Genomic DNA, 24834 nt, shown 5'->3' on the forward strand with positions numbered 1-24834 from the left:
GTCCCACAAGCTGGCTGAGCAGGCGCCTGCAGTGGGGGTGGGGGGGGGGGACTGGGGTCAGAGTTCAGCTGAGGGTGTCCCTCCACTCCACTTAAAACTCCCATGGCCACAAATCTGTCAAAAGGCAAACTTTATACTTCAGAGCTGTGCACTTTATGTAAATGACACCTCCATAAAAATTTTAAAAACAACAAACAAACACAAAGCCCTCCCATGCCTTTCTACAGCAGTTAGAATAAAACGCAGGCTCCTTCTCATGGCCAAGGTATTGCGTGACTTCGGGTTCTCTCTGCTTCTCTGACTTCATCCCCTCATCCCCTCCGGCCTTCTCTCTCTGCACCACACTCACATGGCTCCATCCTGCCGCAGCTGCACTTTCTGTCTGGGACACTCTTCTCCCAGTTTGCCAAGTGGCGGGCCCCTCTTTTCACTCTTGTCCCAGTTTCCGGGTCACCTCCTTGGAAGTCTCTCCCTACCACCTCAGCTCCAGGTGTGCGCGTCCTGCCTTGCCCCCATCCCTCAATTTCACTTCCCTATCTCGTTTTCTTCACAGCACTAATGCCTCTCATCTCAGAAATTCTTTTGTGTTTTCCTGACCACTGTCTTTTTTCTCCCCACTAGAAAGGAAGCTCTGTAAGACCAGGAACTTCTGCTCTGCTTACCCCACATTCTTAGCAGCTAGAGGGTGCCTGGCTCTTAACAGGGTGCTACACAATATTTGTTGAACAAAGGAATTCCTTCAGTTTGTCACTTAAGACATAGTTACTGACTACCGTCCAGGTATCTATTTTTAATTCAGTAAGTTCCATGAATTTGCACAGTGAGTTCTCCCAGAAGTTTGGTTTGCAAACCATTAGTCCTGCAACAGGACTAAGATTGCTCAGCTTTCTCTTTGGCCCCAAAGTAATCTGCCAGCAAGACTGCCAGAGGACACTACCCCAGACCTTTCCTCCTCCTAACTAACCACAAGGCAGGGTGAACCGTCCTGTCAAGGCCTCCCTCACCATATCTGGCCTTAGATCCAAGAACCGGACACTCTGGGTTTGTAATCAGTTTAAGTGCTCATGAATATTTCTTGTAAGGACTCTTTCTGGACAGATAAAGCCGAGGTTCTAAGTTAGCCAGCTTTAATCCTCCCACACGTAGGCCAAAGGCTGAGAGAGAAGCGAGAGAAAAAGCTAAACTGTCTAGCAAATAAATATGCTTAGCCTTCTAAACACGGGGCTTCCTTAGAAGCACAGCTTCCCTGGGAGCAGGGTGGCAGTGCCATTTGCTACAGCTGATGACCTCAGCAGGGGTGGGAGTGCTCCATGGGGAACTCCTGGATGGAAAGAAATGGATGGCTGATAAGCATACAAGAAGATACGCAACCTCAATAAGGTCAATTTTTAAAATGCAAATTAATAATTATTCTTGCCCCGATTAGCAAAGATTAAAACATTTGGTGAAGATATTAGGAAACAGGCACTCTTCAACTGCAGGCAGAAAAGTAAATGGTACAACCACTAGGGAAATGTGTGGAAGTGGATCTGTGATCCTGGTCCCCAGGATCATTAAATTGGCGTCAGAATGGTCACAGTGAATGGAGCCTCCTGGGACCAGGGATGCTGGAGGCAGAGATGTTACAGATGCTGCTGGAGGTGGATGAAGAGGCCTCCAGGATGCAGTGTGACTTCAGAAGCAGGAGGAGCTACAGACCTATAAATATTCCTAATGAAGGCTTGATGGGTAGTGTAAATTCTCCTTGAACACTGACGGAAGCCGCAAGGATTCAGGAATGGGCCGTCCTAGAAGGACTCTGCCCTGAGAGCCAGTGTCCCTGGGCAACTGGGGACCCTCTAGGCCTAGGGAACTCACAGAGATTTGCTGCATCTGCTCTTGCTCTGTGTCACCACCACACTGCTAACTGGATTCCTTGGCCAAATACATTTATGAACTCCATTTGCTCTCCTGGTGGACGGAGACGTGCATGGTTTTCTCCCTATTAATCCACAGATCACTTAAAACGTTGCAGCAGATATTTTGGTAATGTCTGTTTTGATTTTAAATATTTACACACTGTGGCCCAGAAAATCCACTTCTAGGATTTTCTTTTATTGTTACACTCACACAAATACCCAAAAGTCTGTGTAAGAGTGTATTGCAGCTTTGTCTGTAAGAGTGGAAGACTTAAAAAAAACCACCTAAGTGTCTATCAATAAGGGAGGGGTTAAATGTAAGTTATCATACAGTGGAATTCAACTGTTAAAAAGTGAGGTAATTCAACTGTTAAAAAGTGAGGTAGAAATGGTACACTTGGCAATGGCTGAATTTTATGCCATATAAATTACACCTCAATAAAGTTTTCTAAAAAGTGAGGTAAATCTATCTGCATTGACATGGAAAAATGCCATGTCACCGAAAAAAAAAAAAAGCACTCACTACCTGGCTTGCTCATGGAAAAAAGCAAGTCACCAAAACAGTAATGTGTCATGTGAGCCTATTTTTATTTTAAAATGATATATACATGCAGAAATTTGAAGGCACACACAATAAACTGTTAACCATGGGTAGCTCTCTAGAACATGGAATTATAGGGAACTTCTGCTTTTTATGCTATGTATTTCCATAATGTTTTCTTTGTTTATAAAGAGCATGTATTACTTTGTGGTAGGAAAAAAAAAAAAGGTCTAAAAACAATTAACTGAGAAAAAAGCTGCTGTTGCCAAAAACAATAATTTAAAAATGACAATAATACAATTTTGCACATTAGGTTAATTTATAGCCTTCCTCAAACCTAACTCATTCAGAAAATTTCCTTCTGCCAGAAAAGCTTCCAGCAGGCAGGACTCACTAGAGACGGGAAATATGTCACTTCAGCCCATTTAGTCCACATCAACCAGGGGCAAGCATCATTGCTGCGCCATCTGTCATCCCTGATGGACAAGATGTGCCACCATGCTCCTGTCAGTCAGGTCAGGGGCTCCCCTCACACCTGATGCTCATAGGCATAGATTCAAATAAAATGTTTATCGTATATGTTTATATTTTATAGGATTCCCCAGATTCCCTGCCTTTTAAAAATTAACCAATAATCAATCCTGTGTTGGATAAGAGGCCTCTGACTATAAAAATTCTTTACACAGCCCTTCACTGCAACCTCATGACTAATCAAACAGAAAAAGGAGTGGCCCCAGAGTCTGTGTTTCTCAGAGCTAACACCTGCAGCCCGGGCCCAGTCCCACCACGGAAGATGATCGTCGGCTCAGGCAGTGCAGAAACTTGCCTCACTGCTGCTTCCAACAGTCAGAAGAGACACCCACTCGCCCCACTGCTCAGTGAGGAGCTGCAGACTGCAGGGTGGGTTTTCATCCTTGTAACCCAAGCCTCTGAAATGATTCCAGCTGCTCAGGGTGGTCCAAACTCAGCAGAGAACAGAACATATACAATGGGTATAGGGACGTCGTGTTCACACCTTGAGCCTGGAAGGAGAGGGTGGAGGTCCAGCTGTACACTCACCCACCAAGAGTTAAACAGAAGCCGAGGACTGGTCACAACGCTGCCACTCACTACCTGGCTCACTCAGCTCCAAGAATCTTACTAGGAGGAAAACCCCAGTGTACTGTTTCATTCATAAAGATGACTCCACTTGCCCTCTGACCTTCTGCAGGTCATATACTCTCAATGCCACTCCCTGGCAGTGGTGAAGGGGCCCCCTGGCCCCCCATCTCCCTCATCCAGTAGTCCTTGTGAACACTTTGGAAGCTGTGTGAGGGCAACTGGCCGAGGACAGGTTCACACCCAACAGGGTCTCCAACCAAACCCTGCCTCACCTTTGAAGAAAAACATCCTTGTCTCCTACCTAAATCCAACATGCATGGCTAATTCACCTGAGTTTCTAGGAGGGTTTCTGAGAAAGCCTCATCAGGTATGGTATCATCATCATCATCATCAAAATACTGAAGTCTCGAGCTATGCCAACTCAATCACTCCTCACATCCACCCTGGGAGGATAGTATCATCCCAAGTTCTAGATGAAGAAACTGAATCTCAGTGCAGTTAAGGAACTTGTTGAAGTCTCACAGGTGGCAAGTGGTAGTCAGGACCAGAACCCAGGCCACTGCTGACCCTCACTCCCCACAAAACAAGTCTCAGCATCAGGACTGACTGGGCTTGGCCCCTTGGTATAAAATGCAAAGTTTCTGAAATGCAAACCTCTATGTGCAATCCAGACAGCATTAACAAAAGTCAAGAACAGCCTCCCGGGGCTTCCCTGGTGGTGCAGTGGTTGAGAATCTGCCTGCCAATGCAGGGGACACGGGTTTGAGCCCTGGTCTGGGAGGATCCCACATGCCGCGGAGCAACTAGGCCCGTGAGCCACAATTACTGAGCCTGCGCGTCTGGAGCCTGTGCTCCGCAACAAGAGAGGCCGCGATAGTGAGAGGCCTGCGCACCGCGATGAAGAGTGGCCCCTGCTTGCCACAACTAGAGAAAGCCCTCACACAGAAGCGAGGACCCAACACAGCCATAAATGAATAAATAAATAAATAAAATTAAAAATAAAATTAAATTAAAATTAAAAAAAAAAAAGAAAAGAACAGCCTCCAAAAGAGAATTCACTCAGAAAATTTAAGTATAGATAGAAAAATAGTTCAAAAACTTTGTTCTATACTGACGGTAGCTATAGCATATATATCTACAATACATGCATCATCCAAAATTTCAAGGCTTGCAGTTAAAAAATCAATTCAAGTCTTAATGCAGGTGGAAACTGAAACTGTTTGCTGTTGAAGTTCGTTGGTACAGGCAGAGGCCACACCGGCTGAGGCTACAACAGGTCTCTGACAAGTGCTGCCCAAGGTTGGTTGCTCCTGCCACCACTCGGCCTCCCACAGAACAGCCCAGGCTCTTGGGCAGCCCAAGCAGCTGGAGCGGGGAGGGGGAAAGCCCCCGGTCTCCCAGGGTGTGCAATATCCCTCCACCATCCCCACAGCCCTACGCCCCCTCCCACTGGCTGCTGCTCCAGGCTCTGTGCTCCTGGGCTGTCAGGACCAAGTGGCACAGTTAGGAAGGTCTGTTCACAGACCAGAGAGGCTCCCACCGCCTGTGCAAGTGAGGGGCACTGCTCCGTGAGAGTACCACACATTTACCCAGCAGAAGACTCTTCCTCTGGGAATGTACTGGGGCTTCACCTTCTAACTGAAATGAACTGATAAGCACCCTTAGCAGAGAAATTAATAGAAGAGCAGCTCTTCTCTTGATACCACAGTTATAAAACTACATTTAAGACCTTTTCCCTAGCTTCTCAACTCAGGGCAGCTGGCACCCAGAGTCTTCTCTTTTTCAACAATATACGTTGTGTAACCAGAATCTGAGCAGAAGACAAGCAACAGAGTTCCTTTCCTCAGTCCCAAAGCCTGGGAATCAGGTGTCAGGGCAGCAGAGAGCAGCTGAGGAAGCCTTAACTTTACAATAATATCCTGACTCCAGGGAGCCTTGGGACCTTAAGTGAAGAAATCATCAGTCCCCTGTGAACTAAAATATCTGTAAGTCCTCCTTGGCTGGCAGTGGGAATCCCATCTAGAGTAGTCTGTCAGATGCTTCAGGCACCTTGGGTTCCTCTCACAGCTATTTTCACCTCTTCTCCACTTAGGAAGAACAAGTGGCCTGGGTGAGAGGAAGCAGTGATAAATGAGAAGCGTGTACGCCAGTACAGGGGGAGAGACAACATAATAAACCACAACCCCCAGGACTGGGTCCCAGGCTGTCCTAGGAAAGGCGGGTCTGGGTTAAATTAGGATTCCTGTACTCCCAGTGCTCTCTCTGTTCGTCTGTCTACTGGGATCCCTCCAATGTACCTTCCATGAGAGCGCTGGAAAAACACCCACCACATGGCATGGTGGTCATGAGAGGCACCATCAAGTTTTTCTGCATCCCTTGTCCTATTATGCAGGATGTGCAGTGAGCGGCCTCAGGGATGCCGCTAGGCTAGGCTGACAGCTTGGCTGAAGAGCCGGTGGAAAGGAAGTCAGCCTCCACCTCTTTCCTCGAGGGCTACGAACCACACCTACAGGCAGTGAGGAGAAGCCACCTGAGTGTGCTGGGTTTTGGAGAAGCGCTTGCTGGGTGATGTTCTGGGATTGTTTCACAATAGTGTCCGCCTTTGTTCCAGCCTTCCTAGAAGTCTAGAATGAACATAAACGAACCCCAGAGAATCAGCATGCCTTGGTCCTGCTATTTCTCCCTTGAAACAGGCCTGCCAATGCCAGCTCCTGATCAGAAAGTCCCGGCACAATTCACGAGACCTCGGGAAAAAAGGACGCATGGGGCCCAGGTCAGGCCTGCCTACCTGTCCTCAGACTCTCCAACCCGGCAATAGTGCTGGGAATATGCGTCCTTTGGGCTTGCTCCTCAACCAAGCTATCCGCGGGAGACTTAGCTAATAAGCATCTTACCACACCTGACACTGTGCAAGAAGAGCCAGAGGCTGAACACCTGATGTGGGTGGGCAAGCATAGAGCTCACTCATTCACTCAGGAAACGACCAAACAATCTGACACAAGAATCAGGATAGTGCTGACTGTGCCTAAGTACATTCTAGGGGCAAGGGAAGAGCAGGCGGCTCTGGAGAGACTTACTGGGTGCTCAGGGCAGTGAACAAAAATTCTATACAGCAACTCTATAGAACAAAGCTCTATACTGTATACAAGCTAGAACTTGAGCACTTCCTCTCCCTTAGCATTGAGATATGAGCCCCCCTTTGAAGGAGGGAGGAAAAGGAAGATCAATTGCCTCCTTACAAAAAAGGGACTTGAGAAGACTGAAAATGTGTAAAAAATCACCTGCACAGAATGAGCAGGCTCCACTTCAAAGATTAGCCCCTATTTGACTCCCACACACAACTCAAAGGCTCATTATACAGCAAATTAGTCTGAAATTTATCTTGTATCAACAATCCAGTGTGGAATGTAGAAACTCCGATTTCCTACCAGTTATAGTACAAGCAGTGAGCCAACAGGCTGGCTTGCTAAAGACTAGGTAAATAATAAGAATACAGGCAGACCTCATTCTACTGTGCTTCGGAGATACTACGTTCTTTACAAATTGAAGGTTTGTGGCAACCCTGCATTGAACAAATCTATCGGTGCCATTTTTCCAACAACATTTACTCACTTTGTGTTTTGGTGTCACATTTTGGTAATTCTCTCAATATTTCAGACTTTAAAATTACTATATTTGTTATGGTGACCTGTGATCAGTGACCTTTGATTTTACTATTGTAACTGTTTTGGGTTGCCACAAGCAGCACGCATATAAGATCGAACTTAATCCATAAATACCGTATGTTCAGACTGCTTCACCAGTCGTTCCCCTATCACTCTCCCTCTCCTCAGGCCTCCCTGTTCCCTGAAACACAGCAATATTGAAGTTGGGCCAATTAATAACCCTGCAGTGGCCTCTAAGTGTTCAAGTGAAAGGAAGAGTCAGTCAATGCAGCAAACGTCACTGCTGTCTTGTTTTAGGAAACTGCCACGGCCACCCCAGCCTTCAGCAACCACCACCCTGACCAGTCAGCAGCATTAACAGAGGCAAGACCCTCCACCAGCACAAAGACTACTCCTCGCTAAAGGCTCAGATGATGACTAGCATTTTTCAGCAATAAAGTATGTTTTAATTAAGGTGTGTACATTGCTTTTGTTAAATTAAAAAAATATATTTATTTTTGAACGTGGAATGGGTGAACCTTTCAAGGGGGAACTTGAAGCTGTTGCTTTACTTTTCAACTCAAGCTTAGCTGACACGCTCACTCTCTCTGCTGACCTAGGTGGCTAACAGCCCTCCAAGGCAAGAAGAAAGAACAAGGCACTAGATGCTGTCACCAGTGTTTCTGTCCATCCCTACAAGAGCTTTCCCTTCCCCTATTCTACTGCAACAACCAAAAAGGTATTGTAAGCTCAATTCAGGTTCTCACTCACCCAGACAAGGGGACATCCTATCAGTGCAATGAAGTCTACTGACAAGGGCAGCATGGACCCAAATGATGCCCTGGAGGGGTATCAAGAAGGACTTAGGGCCTGGCACTTACAGCATGCCTCGGCAGAGCAGGGGAGGGTGGAGGAGCAGACAATAAAGAGGAGGCACTGGGATCACGATTTCCCAGCGTGGCCTCTAGGAGCCCAAAGCCACACTGCTGCACTGCTTTTTGTTAATGTGGTGAAAGTTATTCTTAAAGTTAAGAAAACAACTCAATTTCTCCCCAATTTTGTAATTTGCTACCATCAGACTTGACTCTTGAGATTATAACTAAAGATGACAAAACTTGTAAAAGCTTCCAGGAGCTGAGTTGATACGGCAGTATATAAGGACTGGAGGCACTTGCTTTGGGTAAAAAAGGATCATCCTTTTTTTTTTTTTCCTGCCTTTATTTATGAAAGATACTTCTCACTGTATATAGAATCCTAGATTTACAGGTTTTTACTTTCAGTATTTAAATATGTTGTTCCAGGACTTCCCTGGTGGTGCAGTGGTTAAGAATCCGCCTGCCAATGCAGGGGACACGGGTTCGAGCCCTGGTCTGGGAAGATCCTGCATGTCGCAGAGCAACTAAGCCCGTGCGCCACAACTACTGAGCCTGAGCTCTAGAGCCCACGAGCCACAACTACTGAAGCCTGGAGCCCGTGCTCCGCAACAAAGACAAGCCACCGCAATGAGAAGCCTGTGCACCGCAACGAAGAGTAGCCCCCGCTTGAGGCAACTAGAGAAAGTCTGCGCGCAGCAACGAAGACCCAACGCAGCCAAAAATAAATAAATTAATTTACAAAAAAAGATGTTCCATTGTCTTCTGGCTTGAATAATTTTATGAAAAGTCTGTATTAGTTCTTATGTTTATTTCCCTCTACATAATGTCTTTTTTCCTCTCATTGCTTTTTACAATTTTCTTTTTATTACTGTTTTTCAACAATTTGATTATAATGTGGCTTAGTGTGATTTACTTTGTGTTTATCCTACCTGGGGTTTGTTAAACTTCCTGGATCTGAGTTTACATTTTGTTTTTTTTTTTGGCAGTGCCTCGTGGCTTGTGGGATCTTAGTTCCCTGACCAGGGATCGAACCCGGGCCCAGAGCAGTGAAAGCACCCAGTCTTAACCAATGGACTGCCAGGGAATTCCTATGTGAGTTTAGTTTTCATCAGCTTTGGAAAATATTCGGCCATTACTCTTTTTTTTTTAAATTTAATTTAATTTAATTTTTTTTATTTATTATTTTTGTCTGCGTTGGGTCTTGGTTGCTGCGCACGGGCTTTTTTCTAGTTGCAGTGAGTGGGGGCTACTCTTCGTTGTGGTGCACGGGCTTCTCATTGTGGTGGCTTCTCTTGTTGCAGAGCTCGGGCTCTAGGTGCGCAGGCTTCAGTAGTTGTGGCACGTGGGCTCAGTAGTTATGGCTCGCGGGCTCTAGAGCGCAGGCTCAGTAGTTGTGGTGCATGGGCTTAGTTGCTCTGCAGCACGTGGGATCTTCCCAGACCAGGGCTCGAACCCGTGTGCCCTGCATTGGCAAGGAGATTCTTAACCACTGCACCACCAGGGAAGTCTGTATATATTCTTTTTATCTGGGTACTTTTGCTCAGCGTACTCAACCATGTTGTTTTATCACTGGCTCATTCCTTTTAGCTGCTGACATGGATTCCATTGTAAGAATATACCACAATTTGTTTATCTGCTCATGTGTTGATGGACATTTGGATTGTTTCCAATTTGGGGCAATTATGAATAAAGTTGCTATGAAAGTGCTTTCGTGGACATAATGTTTTCTTTTATCTTAGGTAAATAAATATCTAGGGGTAAAATAGCTAGGTTGTATGGTAGGTGTAATTTTCTTTGTAAGAAACTTTCCAACAGTTTTCCAAAGTAGTTGTACCATTTTATATTTCTGCTAGCAGTACTATAAGAGTTCCAAAGCTCACAGTCTCTTCAACTCTTGGTATCGTCAATCTTTTTAATTTTAGCCATTCTTGTCGGTGTACTGTGGTATCTCATCATTGTTTAATTTGTATTTCCCTGATGATTAATGTTATTGAACATCTTTTTATGTGCTGACTGGCCATTTGTATATCTTAATGTCTATCCTTTGCCTATTTTAAAATTGCGTTGTCTTTTTACTGAATTGTAAGAATTGTTTACATATTCTGAAGGCAAATGCTTTGTCAGATATTCATATTGCAAATATTTTTCCCCAGTCTGTGGCTTACCTTTTCATTTTCATTACAGTATTTTTTGAAGGCCAGAGACACTTAATTTAGATGAAATCCAATTTATTATTTTTTTAATGGTTCAAGCTTTTTGTATCCTAAGAAATCTTTGCCTTTCCCAGGGTCACAAAGATTTTCTCTTACGTTTTCTTCTAGAAGTGTTACAGTTTTCATGTCTACATCTAGAGCTGTGATGTATTTTTACTCAATTTTTGTGTATGGTATCAAGGCTTGTTTTTAAGCCATGTACTCTTTTTTTCTAGGGCTAGATAAGGCATGATTCTTTTGAGGTGTCTAGTGAATGCCCCCAGTGTTCAACAACGTCTCTCACGTTAACTGGAAAGAAAAACCTCTCCCCGTCCTAAATAGTCCAGCTCATAGTGAAACCGAGCAGGGCCCTGTGGGGCTCCCAGGCACGGAGGTCTTTTTTGTCCCCCGTTTCTTGTAGGCAAGAATCCAGCCTCCATGACCTTTTCTGAGTTCCAAAGGGCAGATTCGAACAGTTGATAATCAAGGGAGGAGCAGTCAAGAAACCACTTGAGGCAAGATTAAAGGGACCAGAGAAGCTCACAAGATTAGGAGACCACCTGAGACGAGATTAAAGGAGTGCAGACCCTACACACACCCAGATCTTGTCAGAGACCCCATCCTTGAACCACTGTTGTAAAACCCTCATCAAATCATCTGGGGTTGGGATACACAGGTTTTTGAGGCAGGAGCCTGCTGTGTCCCCCCTGTGCCGGGCAACGGAATAAAGCTATTCTCTTCTACTTCACCTAAAACTCTGTCTCCGAGATTCAGTTTGGCACTAGTGCACAGAGAGGCAGAGCTTTCGGTAAGAACAGCTTCCCCCTTGCTCTGTCTTGTGAGTTTCACCTATGCACACACAGATTAATATCCAGAAAAGGACTTGAGACCTCTGAACAAATGTCTTGAGCTTTTCCTCTATGTAGCCCTTTTTTCTCCATATTGTCCCTGAAATTTCCAATTGCTCTGGCTTCCTCAACTTTGTCTTCTCAACTCAGCAAGGCTGCTGGACTCTGTTTGGGTTGCTCCTCACTACTCTGAGATCTGGAAACTGCCTCCAGCAGAAAGCTGAGGGGAAGACCAGAGGGCTCAGTTCATTATTTTCTTTTCCCTCAGGGATCCTGAGCTGCCCGTTGTCCAATTTCTGCAAACGGTTGTTTCAGAATATTTTGGCCTCTTTTCTGACTGCTTATAGAAGGAGGGTGAGTTCTATACCAGTGGCCCCTTCTCTGGCAAAAGCCTCTTCATCTACGTTTGCATGGGCTCAAGTGTTAAATTTATCCACATAGAAAAGATTCCTCTGGCTTCAGTGACATGCCCTACTGGATTCCAATCTCAAAATGAAAAGCCTTTAGCTTTTCCTAGTCCACCTATCATGCCTAGAAAAGTAACTGCATTGATGCTCTCAGTGAAAAACCAAGCCGATGAGGGACAATGAGAACCAAATGGTGTTGAAGAACTCCCCACACAGAGGACATGGGAAGCCCAGAGGTTAGAGGAGCAGCGTCCCTGTGACACGAATTGCATGTGAACACTGCACACACAGCAGTGGAAAGCCCCAGCACTGGAGTGAGACCCACCGGGTTTGAATTCCAGTATCCCACTTATTGGCTGCCACAACCTTAGACAATTCACTTAACCGCTCTGTGCCTCAGTTTCTCCAGGTATAAAATAGGGTAATACGAGTACCCACCTCGCGTGGCTAATGTGAGAAGTAAATGGTAAGGCATGTACAGGGCTTGGCACATAACGAACACTCTACAAATGTGAGTGCTCAGTATTGTCACCAGACCCAAAACTGGCCAAAGCACCTTCAGAGCCTGTGGTTCTGCCCTCCCACCCAGAAGAGGCTTTACAAGGAAGACTGAAAATAGATCCTACATTTAAATGGTCTCAAAATATCTCCCCACAATTTACTTATTAAGTACTAGGGGGAAATGTTACCTTCACATTGGAGACACCCAGAGGAAGCACCTTACCCAAGATGTCAGAGAATTTCACCAATACTGGGATAAACCAACATCAGGTGCCTGAGGGTCTGACACACTGAAGAGGTCACAGCATCACTTATGCAGCATCCCCATCAAAAACACACAGCCTGGATGTAATCATGAGAAAACATCAGACAAACCCAATCTAGGACATTCTACAAAGTCACTGGCCTGTACTCTTCAAAAGCATCAAGGCTAAGACGACAACGAAAGGCTGAGGAACTGTTACAGGCTAAAGAGATGTGACAACTGAATCCAAAGTATGACCCTGGACCGGGAGAAAATAGCTATGAAGACAGTACTCAGGCAATTGATGAAATCTGAATATGGACTGCGGATTGATAATAACATGTTAATGTTAAATTTCCCGAGCGTTAATAGTTGTACCATGGTTCTAAAAGAGAACACCTGTGTTCTTAGAAAATTAATTCTGAACTATGTAGTGATTAGAGAAGAGAAAGATCTCAGTCCCCCACCTCCTAAGTCTCGTTGCTCTCCCTCTGAGCAGCTTCCCAGTAGGGAGCAAGCTTCTGCCTTGGCCTTGAGCACCAAGCCAGGGCGCCAGCACCAGCTTGGCAGCCAAGCCAGCCCAGCCCAGCCCAGCGAGAGGCAGAGCCATGCAGAGGCCTAACCTGTACAGTACAGACTGTATGCCCTTCAACTTCAAAGGACAGCAGTAATGGCTAAGGTCGTTAGGCAGCGCACTTCTTGGAAGATGTGGAGGATATGGCGAGGTAGGGTGGGAGGAGAAAAGCATTTAGGGGAAAGAGGACTGTGGGTAAGGGGAGGAGTTGGGAACGGGTCTGGCAGGTGTTGGGGCTGAGAGAAGAGCAGCAGGTGACATCTTGCTGCAACCCACTGTCTGGTATCATGGCTGTTCTCCTTGGCCTGGGCTACAGTGCCAGACTGTGGTGGCTGGAATGTCTGTAGCAAAGAAAGAGCTCAGAAACGAAGATGGGGGCACCAGGTCCAGAAGCCCGGCTGTCCTTCAAGACGCCAGGATGCCACCTTAGTCCCAGGCAAAGAAGGACCCACTGCATAACACCACTGGCAGCCACGGCCAGTGGGAGCAAGGACCCCAGGAGCTCCTGGTACAGTTCAGCGGTCCACCTGCTCTGAACAGGGTGAGACAACGCCCCCCGGCCCCAGCTCTCCTTGCCCTCACGCCTCACATCACTGCTGACCAAAATTCAGCCTGAGCCTTGTCCATGCTGGCCCGGCCCGAGAACCTCCACTGCTGGGAGAACAAGATCACTGTAAAACGGCTGCACCCAGGACGCTGTCCCATCTGCAGCAGTGGTCCTTGAACTCAGGCAGGTCCTTAGCAAGACTACAGTGCTTGTTGGATGTTTCCCCAGAGACTTTTACCTATTTGGTGTATTAGTAAATTATTTAGTTTAACACATGTTGAGAAAAACAAATCAATATGTAATCTGCTAAGCAGACTGAGAGGTAATTTAACATTCCTGTTTACTCTAATTTCATGTAACAGAATTGGATTTTTTTTTTTTTGCCAGTAACTGATGAGATTTCTCACAGAGAACTTGGGGACAGAATTATACAAGCAGGGCTCTTGCCAGAAAAAACACATTCATTTAAGTCTCCCTACACTGTGTCTGTGGGACCCCAACACCCGGCCCTCGTCACCAGCCTGAGGGTGGGGCAGTGGTGGAAACAGCAGACCTGCAGTCCTCAAGCCTGCTGCCTGGAAACCCCAAGAGCAAAATTCCAGCCAGAAGGACAGCGCATGTGTGCTGCACACCGTTCAAGGGAGCGCTGAGTGAGTCTCCGCTCCGTGCACGGCCTAGATGGAACCACCTGCAAATATTTTAGCTCCAAACTCACTACCCAGATAGAAAAACCTGCTCTCGTGCTCTGATGCCGCCTGGGCCAAGACACAGTGTACGCAGGGCTGGCAAGAGGCTCGTGTGCGCTGCCGCTGTTCTCTCTTTCCTCAGGACCGCAGCCCGGCTTGTGTCATTTAACCCAGGAGTTGTCACTGAGTCATCTTTCTGCGTCATTTTTCATGTTATTAAGCGAAAATGTCTTCAAAGAAAACAGAAAAGCCCATGAAGAACACTGATGAGCTTAAGAGGCTGGAAAAGCCCACGGACTAGAACAGAAGCTGGGGGGAACTAAAGCATTTTGAGAAAGGTGAACGTGTAAAAAACACGTGTCCCAACCTACTGTGCACACAACTTGGTCCATGAGAGAGAAGAGAGAAAAAACAGGAAAGCTCTTGACACCTATCACTCTTTGGTGAAAGGAAAAACCACAAATCCTCGACACCAAGTCTTTAGAAGAAATTTTAGAGCCAAGGAAAACACTGGTTGAGCGCCCCAGCCTAATCCTTCCTCCCCCCTCGCCCTGGGGGAGGCTGAGCCTAGCCAGCTCCTGCTTCCTCCTCTGGCAAAGTGGCTCAAGTGGAACCTGACCATGGTGCAAGACGCCCTTTAGAATGCAAAGGATGCTCTAAATCAAAGGGAACACGGTGGCGGGGGGAGGGGGGCGGCATGTCAGATAAGCCGGGGCTGCAGTAACTCAAATGAGTAGTCTTTTTCTCACAGGCAAGCATGCGATCTCAGGGGCTGGCAACCCCGCTGTACTACTGCAGGAGTTCTAGAACATGCTGAGGACTGGAGTTCTCACGGGAGAGGTTCTTTAGCAAAGCCCAACCCCACCACAGCCTGGGGCCCCACTCAAAGGGGCTAGAGGTTTCCAGGCTTATTCTCTGTGACCACACCCAAACAGCTGTCCACAACCAAGGCTGAACCAAAAATCCAGGGATGGAAGCATCTCCACTTTGTCTACACTTGTGTGGAGTGTGGTGGACAGTCAACAGAAGCCAGTTACGAATAAGGAGCTGCTTCCCTTATTAGCTAAAAGCAATGTCTCCAGAGCCACACGGCCTGGCTCTACCACTTACTGGCTGTGTGACCTTGGGCAGGTTACTTAACCTCCCTGTGACTCAGTTTCCTTATGTATGAGACGGAGACAATATGAGCACCCACCTCTCAGGGTGGCTGTGAGGACTAACTGGGCTAATACACGATGCCTGGCACTGAGCAGGCCCAGCAGGTGTGCCCACATCATCACACCACCTGTCTCAGGAGGCACACTGCCAATAGGCTGGGGGGCTGGGAGAAGGTCACTGGGTTCCCCTTTCTTTTCCTGCAGCCCCAAAGATACAAACAGTAGACCTTCCTTGGGAGACCCCATGAGGTCTAAAAGGAATGTGATGAAACTGCTTTACAACAAAGGTTCTCAAAGAAACAATGCAAAAGGAGCCTGAGAGGTAGGGACTTCCCTGGCGGTCCAGTGGTTAAGACCCTGCACTTTCACTGCAGGGGGCCAGCGTTCAATCTCTGGTCAGGGAACTAAGATCCCACATGCTGCGTGGCTCGGCCAAAAAACAAAACAAACAAACAAAAGGAGCCTGAGGTAAACACAGAACCTGACTTGATTTAATTCACCATCCTTTTTAAGTTTAAGTTGTAGAAAATAGGCCTGAAATTGAAAAAAGGCGGCTCTCTGGAATCCCCCCAAGCACACTGCCTCTTTTTCTGGGAGCCTCTGTCCCCACTATCTCCAGTCCCCAGAACCGATGGCCACGCTCGTGATCTCCTACCTGGACCTTTGCCCTCACCACTCCCTCTGTTTCGAGAGCCCCTCACATCTCCTTCACCTCCAGTGTTGTGACCAAGCAGGGCTTCCCTCAGAGATGGTTCCCAAGGTCTCCTGGCAGAATCCCTCATCACTCCTCTCAAGTCTGTTCAAACATCTACAGCCCTCTTCACACTGCAATGAAATGATCTGCCAGCACGCACGCAGCCCACTCCAGCTGTGAGTCCCTCAGGGACAGGGGACTGGGTCTCAGCTCTTCTTTGTCAAGGCCACACTTGGCACCCAGGTCCTTAACAGATCCATTCTGCTAGAGCTCACATGAGAGTCTGCATGTGACTGAGTGTACAAACTGAACAAATGTAGTTCTTAACAGGGGTGATTTTCCCCCCAAGGGACACTGGGCAATGTCTGGAGATACTTTGGGTTGTCACAACAGGGGTGGGGGAGCTACTGGCATCCAGTGGGTAGAGGCCAGGGATGCTGCTAAACATCCTACAAGGCACAGGACAGCCCCCCCAACAACAAAGAATTATCTGGCCCAAGATGTCAATGGTGCCAAGTTGAAAAACCCTGGGTTAGATGGATAACTTCCTAGCAGCCGAGTGATCTAAAAGAGATGCACGGACCACTTCTACGTACACATGAAGAAAAGGATAACTCTTAAGGGCCATCCCTAACTCTTAAGATTATTAACTACGCTCCTTATAATCGTATAGCACTAGGGAAACAAATTCTGTGAAAACTTGCGGGTAACCTGAAATACTGAGGGCCCTGGAAACCCCTCCTCACGAGTTACAGAATGGACTCATGTACGCCTCCCCTGCAGCTCCGGGAGGCTCCGCCTCAGAGGCTGGACCTCAGTCCCAGGGTGGGCTTGCCATCCTCACATAGCCAGGGCAAACCTTCACAAAGGCCAAGGCCAGAAAAGCGAACCTAAGATGGAATTCAAACATGCACGAAAGGACTGGTAGGTCTTTTCACATTGACATGTTTAACGTTATCAATAGCCACAAAATAATCTGAAGTTCCAGATAATACTCTGGACATAAAGAAGAATCATTAAGAAAGAAACTCGGAATTATACAAATAGGAAAAAAAAAAAAGGGGGGGGGGTGAAGTAGCCAGGGATAGAGAGTAATAAGTGCACCCATGGAAAGGGGTGAAAAAAGGCATCGGGGGAAGTGGCTGAGAGAGACTGGGGCCTGAGGGATCCGGCTTACATCTCAGCTCTGCACCTACCAACTGAGACCTTGTGCTACACACTTCACCTGCTCACTGTCCTTGTTTGCAGAATGAAACAACCCCTCCCTTCCAGATTCCTGTGAAGCACATCAAATGCTGAGCACAAGAGCCGGCATACTAGGGACTCAGTAAAGAGCCAGTTGCAGGAAAGTGGGCTCCAGCGGCCAGTGGTACCACCTGCTACCACAGGACCTGGGGCTGTTGAAGCCAGGGACTCAGATGCAGGTTCGTCACCTGTAAATGGGCTGCCCCAGTCCACCCACTGCCCGCTCAGGGCCCATGTGAGACTCTGTAGGCGAAAACACAAGAAAGGGTCAGGTGAAGGAATGAGATTATTACTTACACCAAAGCCACCTGGTTTGAGTGTCTGCTAACTTGGAATTGGCAATCGCTATGCTGTCTGGGTTACAGTTTTTTTTTACTATTATGCAGTCTAAGAGAAGAGGGCTAAAGGTAAACATGTTGAGTAAACAAGACCGAAAGGGAAATGTTTAACCTAATTCAGAAAACAAGGGGGCTTCCCTGGTGGTGCAGTGGTTGAGAATCTGCCTGCCAATGCAGGGGATACGGATTCGAGCCCTGGTCTGGGAAGATCCCACATGCCGCGGAGCAACTAGGCCCGTGAGCCACAACTACTGAGCCTGCGCGTCTGGAGCCTGTGCTCCGCAACAAGAGAGGCCGCGACAGTGAGAGGCCCGCGCACCGCGATGAAGAGCGGCCTCCGCTCACCGCAACTAGAGAAAGCCCTCGCACAGAAACGAAGACCCAACACAGCCAAAAATAAAAAAATAAATAATAATAAGAAAACAAGTTACTCAAGCACTTGTGAGATGTTCTTCAACTGAGTTCTGAATGCCAATACTGTAATGACAATGAGGATGACATCCTGCCTCCTACTATGGAGGGCCCAACATGTGCCTGACACTAACCCAGCTTCCTTACACACACCCTTCTAATCCTCAGTTCCAGAAAAATCATCATTCCCATCTTGCTGGGGAGGAAACCAAAGCTTCAAGAAATACGTGGGTTGCTCAAGGGCAGTATGTGGCAGAAGCAGAAATGAAAGCCAGGTCAGATGGGTTCCAGAGCCAGGGATTCTGCTATTTTTAACCATTTGTAAAACTCCTTCAACAGGAGGAGACTTCATCTTCACGCAAACACTATACTAACTGCAAAGGATTTTAAACAGCTCATTAAAGCAGTAAAGGCTTGATAGGTTCCTACAGGGCAACACTTGAAAAACAAAGGTATTTAAAAGGCAAAAAATGCATTACAACTCAGATTGTCCCCTAATTCAGATAACTCCCTCTTGCTCTGATTTTATTCCAAATTAGTGAAGTTTTATTATAAATAAAGGAGATCACCATTATGGATAAATACTACCAGATGAATCAGCATTTAGAAAACCAAAAACTTTCTGAAAATAAAGACCCCCTAATGGGCCTCCATGCTAATGTTGGCCGTATTCCTTTCCCCGGTGGGCACAACAGCAGCCTGGGACAGAATGCTCTTCCTGTGCCTTGGCTGGCACTCCAGGGTGGGGGAGGAAAGGAAGTCGACATTATTGACTGTGTGATGGGTGCCAGGCCCAGAGATGGCACCTTCACATATGAGCTCCAGCTCCATTTCAGCGATCACTGAGTTTCGTTATTTTACCAGAAGTGAAAAGTTACTGGGGAACAAGATATTCACAAGATCTCAAAGTATTACCACCACAGAGATAATGTATTAACTGCAAAGGGGAAAATGTACCCTACAAGGGAGAGAGCTGGAGACGTGCCCTCTCTGCCCAGTAACTGACCTTATCACTAACAGCACCGCCTGGTGCTGTGTAACATGAAGCACACAGCACTGCTCACGCAGTGTTCTTGCTGTAAAAAAGGTCATCGCAATCTAATGGCTCCTCCAGACCAACTGAGGAAACATAGAGGTCCATGAAACGCCCAAACACCGCAACAAGGTAACACCCAGACAACTCCAGAAGGTGGGGCACCGTCCACAACAACTGGCCAGGACTCTTCCAAAGGCAATGTCAGTAAACAACAACAAAAACAAAAAAACTCTGTGGTGTGTGTGTGTGTGTGTGTGTGTGTGTGTGTGTGTGTGTGTGTGTGTGTGTGTGTGTATGTGTGTGTGTGTGTAGGGGAGATTCTTTTAGGGTGAAAGTGACTTAAAATCATAACCAGATGCGAAGTGTGGACCTTGATTAGATCATAGTTTTAAAAAAATTCCAGCTATAAGAGACCTGTGATGTTAGGGGAAGTGTGAATACTAGATATTAGGTGATATTGCAGGGTTATAAATTTTCTTAGGTGTGATCATGAAACTGTGGTTATGGGGACTTCCCTGGTGGCGCAATGGTTAACAGTCCACCTGCCAATGCAGGGGACACGGGTTCGAGCCCTGGTCCGGGAAGATCCTACACGCCGCGGAGCAACTAAGTCCGTGCGCCACAACTACTGAGCCTGCGCCTCTAGACCCAGAGAGCCATAACTACTGAAGCCCGCGTTCCACAACAAGAGAAGTCACTGCAACAAGAAGTCTGCGCACCGCAAGGAGGAGTAGCCCCCGCTCGCCACAACTAGAGAAAGCCTGCGCACAGCAACGGAGACCCAACATAGCCAAAAATAAACAAATAAAAAATAAATAAATTCATTAAAAAAAAAAAAAAGAAACTGTGGTTATGTAGACAACTATTCTTATCCTTAGGAGACTCAACTGAAGTTTTTAGGGATAAAGTGTAATGCTGGCTGCAACTTACCTTCAAATGGGTCAGCCAAAAAAAAAAAGTATAAAGAGATAAAGTAAATGTGGCAAAAGGTGAACTATTTCTGAATCGAGGTGGAGGGCAGATAGACATTCATTGTATTATTTTCATCTTTTCTGTATATTTGACATTTTTTAAGATAAAAATTAGGATGGTGTGGGGACAGGTGATCCCAGGAAAGGTTGTCCCAACATGCCTATGTCTGTACAGAACACACAGGGAGGCCAGTTCACCACGCGCCAAAACAGCACGGACTCATTTGACATTAAGATTTCAAAGCTGGGTAGACTAGTCTGTGATGTTACTTTGGGCCTCAGGAAATATGCTATCATTTCTCAGCACCATCAGTGTTCTCATAAAACAACAACACCCTCTCTCAGTTGGAGAGTCCCCAAATCTGTAACATGAAAATACGCAGGTAGATTTATCCAAGCTCTCAAAATGCTTGTTTTGTTAAAAAGCCAATTCTGTCTAGACTTCAGCCCAGGACTCTGATGGTGCATGGTGAAGGAGGCTTGAGTTTGCTTTGCATTTACAGGTCCTGAGAGTAAATACCCCTAATGCCAACACACACACTGGCTAATACTGACCTTTCGCTGATGGCTGGGCCACTGCCCTGTGCTGGAACACACAGGGCAGCTCCAGGACTGCTCAGCTCTGCTCTGCTGTGACTTCACTGAGTCACAGACTACAGATAAAGCCACCAAAACAAGCTGCTCGGCAGGTAGAGTATGACAAAAGTCCCTCGTTTAAAGCATTTCCTTCTACTCAGACACCCGATGACTTTCAGTGACACTGCAGAAAACCCAGAGGGGGAAGGCCCTTTAAAAGCTTGCCTCTGAGTTTGTTTGGCTTTCCTTGGACACACAGGGTACCTTAGCCGAAGCCTCCGGAAAGTTCACCCCCTGAACAAGGCGATGCTGATACTGGGACATGCCAGCGGATGGCGGCTTGTATGTTTATGCAGCTTAAAGAATCAGCTATATAGATCAACTGCCACACCAACTCTCAACTGCCTGGCCAGAGACGTCTGAAAATCCCCACACCGAGGAGCCAAGCACCAGGATGAGAAATCCCCGTGAGAATCAAAATCCTCTCCTGAGATATAAGAGGGTCTTCCTCCAGGTAACCTTTACCTCTAGGTAAAAAACACAGCAACCTGTAAATGGAGAAAAAGTAATTTTCTGGGTAGAAAAAGGAACATAAAAACAGTGGTCTGAGGATTCACTGAAATCAGGATGTGAAGTGATGAAAAATACCACACAGCCTGTATGGCAGAGAAATGGGTCCATCCTATATAACAGAGCTGGTCCAACAGGAAAACGGAATAGTGCCTGCCCTAAGAACTGGGGAGTTGTCAGAAGTGTCCGAGCCCATCGCCCTGGAGGAGGAAAGCACCGGAAGGGAAAAAAGACTGTGACTCCAAAGAGGAGAGGGACTGTTAGTTTCAACTGCTCAGGAGAGATGACTGGTATTTAAAATATGCTTGGGGACCTCCCTGGTGGTCCAGTGGTTGAGACTCCGTGCTTCCACTGCAGGGGGGCACGGGTTCGACCCCCTGGTCAGGGAACTAAGATCCCGCATGCCATGCAGCACAGCCAATTAAAAAAAAAAAAAGAGAGAGAGAGAGAAAATATGCTTGAAGAAACCAACGATGGAATTGATAAAGGATGGAGTGGCCTCATCTTAACGAACCCAGACCTCCCTCAAGGGCTGCAAGGTGAGCAGTCTTGTCGTGGGAGCCTGGCACTCCTGACAGCAGCTCTGCCAGACTGAGGAACAGGCACTGTGACCAGGAAGACAGCCAAGCAGCTTGCAGGAGCAATTCCTTGAGACCACCTCCACCCCCTTTCGTTTTCCCCAACAAAGTCCATTTCAAAATGTAAAGCACTTCCTAAGAGATTTCCTCCTCTTCCCAGCCCTGCAAAATCGAAAAGCCCCACAGTTCTATTTTAATAGAACCAACAAGTTTAAGAGAAGAAAGGTACTTCCCTGGCTGGGTCTCGATCAGTGGGACTCCCCTTGGGCTGCTGTCTGCTTCTAGGTGGGAGAATAGGGCTCTCGATCCATGTCCATGCCTGTATCCAGGGCAGACACGGCTCTAGCCTTTCCAACTCTTCCCTCCATCACCCCTACTCATCATTGTCCCAGGACCTACTACCCAACGCCACAAGCTCCCTCCACGTCTAGCCTTACACTGAGCAAGAAACCACTTCCTAGTTCCGCCTTTGTATACGGAATACACCAACCACAGCGGGATTTGCACTTGTGCTCACAGTGAAGATTAAGCAAAGAAGTGACTGTGTCCCTGAAGACTCGCAGGGCCAGCACCATCACTCTGAACACATTCAACCCGGCATACTTCTCAGCTGTGAGCAACTCCGCCTGTCATAATCACACTTCCCTCTCTGAATCACAAGTATCAAACCCCAGGGAATTAGTGGGGCCATCAGCACCAATCAAACCCATAAAAATAGCCAGGGCTATGATAAGAAATCTTAGGTCAGGGAACAACATAAAACCTAAGCCTGTAGTTCCTTTACAGAGAAAGGAAGGTCAGCTGGAGGAGAGAAACGTGGGGAGGGGAGTGCAGACCCACGCACATTGTCTCGAATATACAGACATACAGTTCATGCACCCAAGTCAGAAGCTGATTTTCGCTAAGTCGTCACAAACTATTACTGTGGGAACAAGTGGGTATTTGTTCAGCAGGGAAAACAGCAAGGCAAGTAGAGACTAAAAAGGAGAGAAAAAGTAGCAAACATATACAGTCTGGGACTTGTTGCAAGACTTATGAAGGCCAGGCAACCAGACAAAAAGTGGTGTCCAAGAATAGCCTCTTCAGGGTTACCTAAAGCTTGGGAGAATTCACCCAAATAAGCCGCACATCACAAACAAGCAAAGGTGCAACTCCAGCAACTGGACCCTACAAGACACACACACACAGCTGCAGGATCCTTCCCAGATGCCAAGGAGCATACCTTCTGCAGGAACTTCCCATTCTGCCCACGTGAGCACAGTGGGGAAATTTTGAGAACAAGTAATTTTGGAACACCTCTGTCAAAATAGTTATAACCCTTCCTTTCCCTGAAATGCAATCACAGGGCTACTAGGCCTCTTGTCACTTTAATAAAAGGAAGAATGTACACTAAGAAAACATAACCCCTCAACACGTGGCACACATTGAAAACACGTTGGAACTTCTGGTTTTCCAGAAGGGCTATCTGGGGCTTTCTTCCCCATCATGAAGCTCTCAAGGAAGGGCCCCTGATGACTTAGCACAGGAATTCTAAGACCTCCTCAGACCCTCTGAGTCTGCCTCTCCACTAAGCTCCTAAGTTGCCCAAGTCTCATGGAAAGGAAGGATACCTGAAATATAAACAAAAGTGGGCTGGGAAAGGGAACAGCCAGGGGAGACTTGAGATGCAACTTAATTAGGAAAGGTTGGGACAGAGATGGAACAGGTGAGCCTGTTCAGGAAAAGGAGAGGAAAAAGGAGATGCGGGGAAGAAGGCAGTCTGGGTGGGTCCGGCTCCAACCAAAACAGAAAATTAAGCTGAGGGCGAAGGGCCGGGGCTGGGAACGGAATGCACGGCCTAATAAGCCAGGTATTGCAAGGTGGCAGGATTTTCATGCGATCGGGACATAGTAAATCCTGAAGTGAAGGTGAAGAAAAAAGCTCAGTATCAGGCTGGGGGCGAAGGGGAGGCTAAGAAAAGCCTTTAAAAGGGGGCAGAAAGGAATATGCCTCCCGGGGGTCATGGCCGTAGGCTGTTAAGTTGGGTAGCTTTAATTTGCGATGACACGGTTGCAGGGGGGCATCTCAGAAGAGAGGTGTGCGCGGGTGGGAGAAGAGGAGTAGGGGTGACCCCTGACTAGAGGCTGCCGCGATAAGGCCAGGGACCCAGGACCCTGGGACGGGGCCAAAGATCCCCCTTGTCTGGGAATGCCCAGCCTGGGCTCGCGGGAGGAAAGCACCTTCGCCAAAGGGCCCGGGTCCCCAAGGCCTGAACTCCTCAGGCAGGAGGGTCCCCGAGGCCGGTGGGCCCGAGGCTCGCGGCGCAGGGCCTCAGGAAGGCGGGGGTCCCGGACTCACGCATCAACGTGCTGAAGGCCACGACGCCGAGCAGCCCCTGCAGGAAGATGCCGAAACTGTGCATGAGCGCACCGCTCTCGCAGCGGCCCGCGCCGGACGCTACGGTGGAAGGCGGCACACCCGGCAGTGAATGGCTCGAGTTCCCGGCAGGACCCTGCATGGCGGGCCTGGCGAGGGGCGCTGGGCGCCGCCGCCCGCCCGCCCGCCGGGCTTCGCTACCTGCGGGGCCCTCGCCGCCGAGCCCAGAGCCCAGAGTCCGAGCCGGGAGCCGGTACCTCCGCCCCGCGGCCGACTCGGCGCCGCGCGTAACGCGACGTCTGAGACCGCAGCGCCTGATTGGCCAGGCCCGGCGTGGGGGCGGGCCTTGGCCGCTCCTACCCCGCCCCCACCAGGGGCGGGGCTCCGGCCGGAGAGGGAGCGGTGTCTTGGGTCCTGACCACAGGGAGAACAGACCAGGTGAGCTGGGCTGCGCAAAACGGGTTGAGAGCCCGAGCCCGGACTCCGAGCTCCAGGTTGGGAGGGCAGGAGCAGGTTAGATCTGTGACAAAAAAATTTTTTTCCCTCTAAGATAAACCCCTGAAGAATTTATGAAAAAATACTTCTGGATTCCACCCCCAGATTCCGATTCAGTTGTTCTGAGACGGTGGCCAACAATCTGCATTTTCGGCAAGCAGCCTGGATTATTCTGAGGCAGGTCGTTGAGGAAAACAATCTGACTCCGCACACAAGCATATTCTTTCCAACCCAGACCTTCGGCGTCCTTGTACTTTCCTTGTTAGTACCAGTATCCTGGCCAAAGGCTTGTCTTAGATTCATCATTCAGGCCCCGAATCGACTTTTCCTCCCATAAACGTAATTTAAAT

The 24834-nt window shown here is 47.7% G+C and overlaps 1 protein-coding gene across 3 annotated transcripts in view; it reads right to left on the reverse strand.

The window, feature by feature from the left end:
- Positions 1-24272, reverse strand: part of STIMATE (STIM activating enhancer) — a 51829-nt gene extending 27557 nt beyond the window's left edge. For 2 of the 3 annotated variants that reach the window (XR_005021752.1, XM_036868075.1), the window contains exon 1: positions 23972-24247. Coding sequence is in view for 2 of the 3 variants with exons in the window: in XM_036868075.1 (XP_036723970.1) it covers positions 23972-24131 (160 nt within the window). In the remaining variant the exon portion in view is untranslated. Of the gene's footprint in view, positions 1-23971 lie in introns of all 3 variants that reach the window. The other variant, XM_036868074.1, reaches the window with a different exon arrangement.
- Positions 24273-24834: the final 562 nt, after the last annotated feature.

Source organism: Balaenoptera musculus, chromosome 11 (genome assembly GCF_009873245.2).
Source record: "Balaenoptera musculus isolate JJ_BM4_2016_0621 chromosome 11, mBalMus1.pri.v3, whole genome shotgun sequence".
Classification (NCBI taxonomy): Eukaryota; Metazoa; Chordata; class Mammalia; order Artiodactyla; family Balaenopteridae; genus Balaenoptera; species Balaenoptera musculus.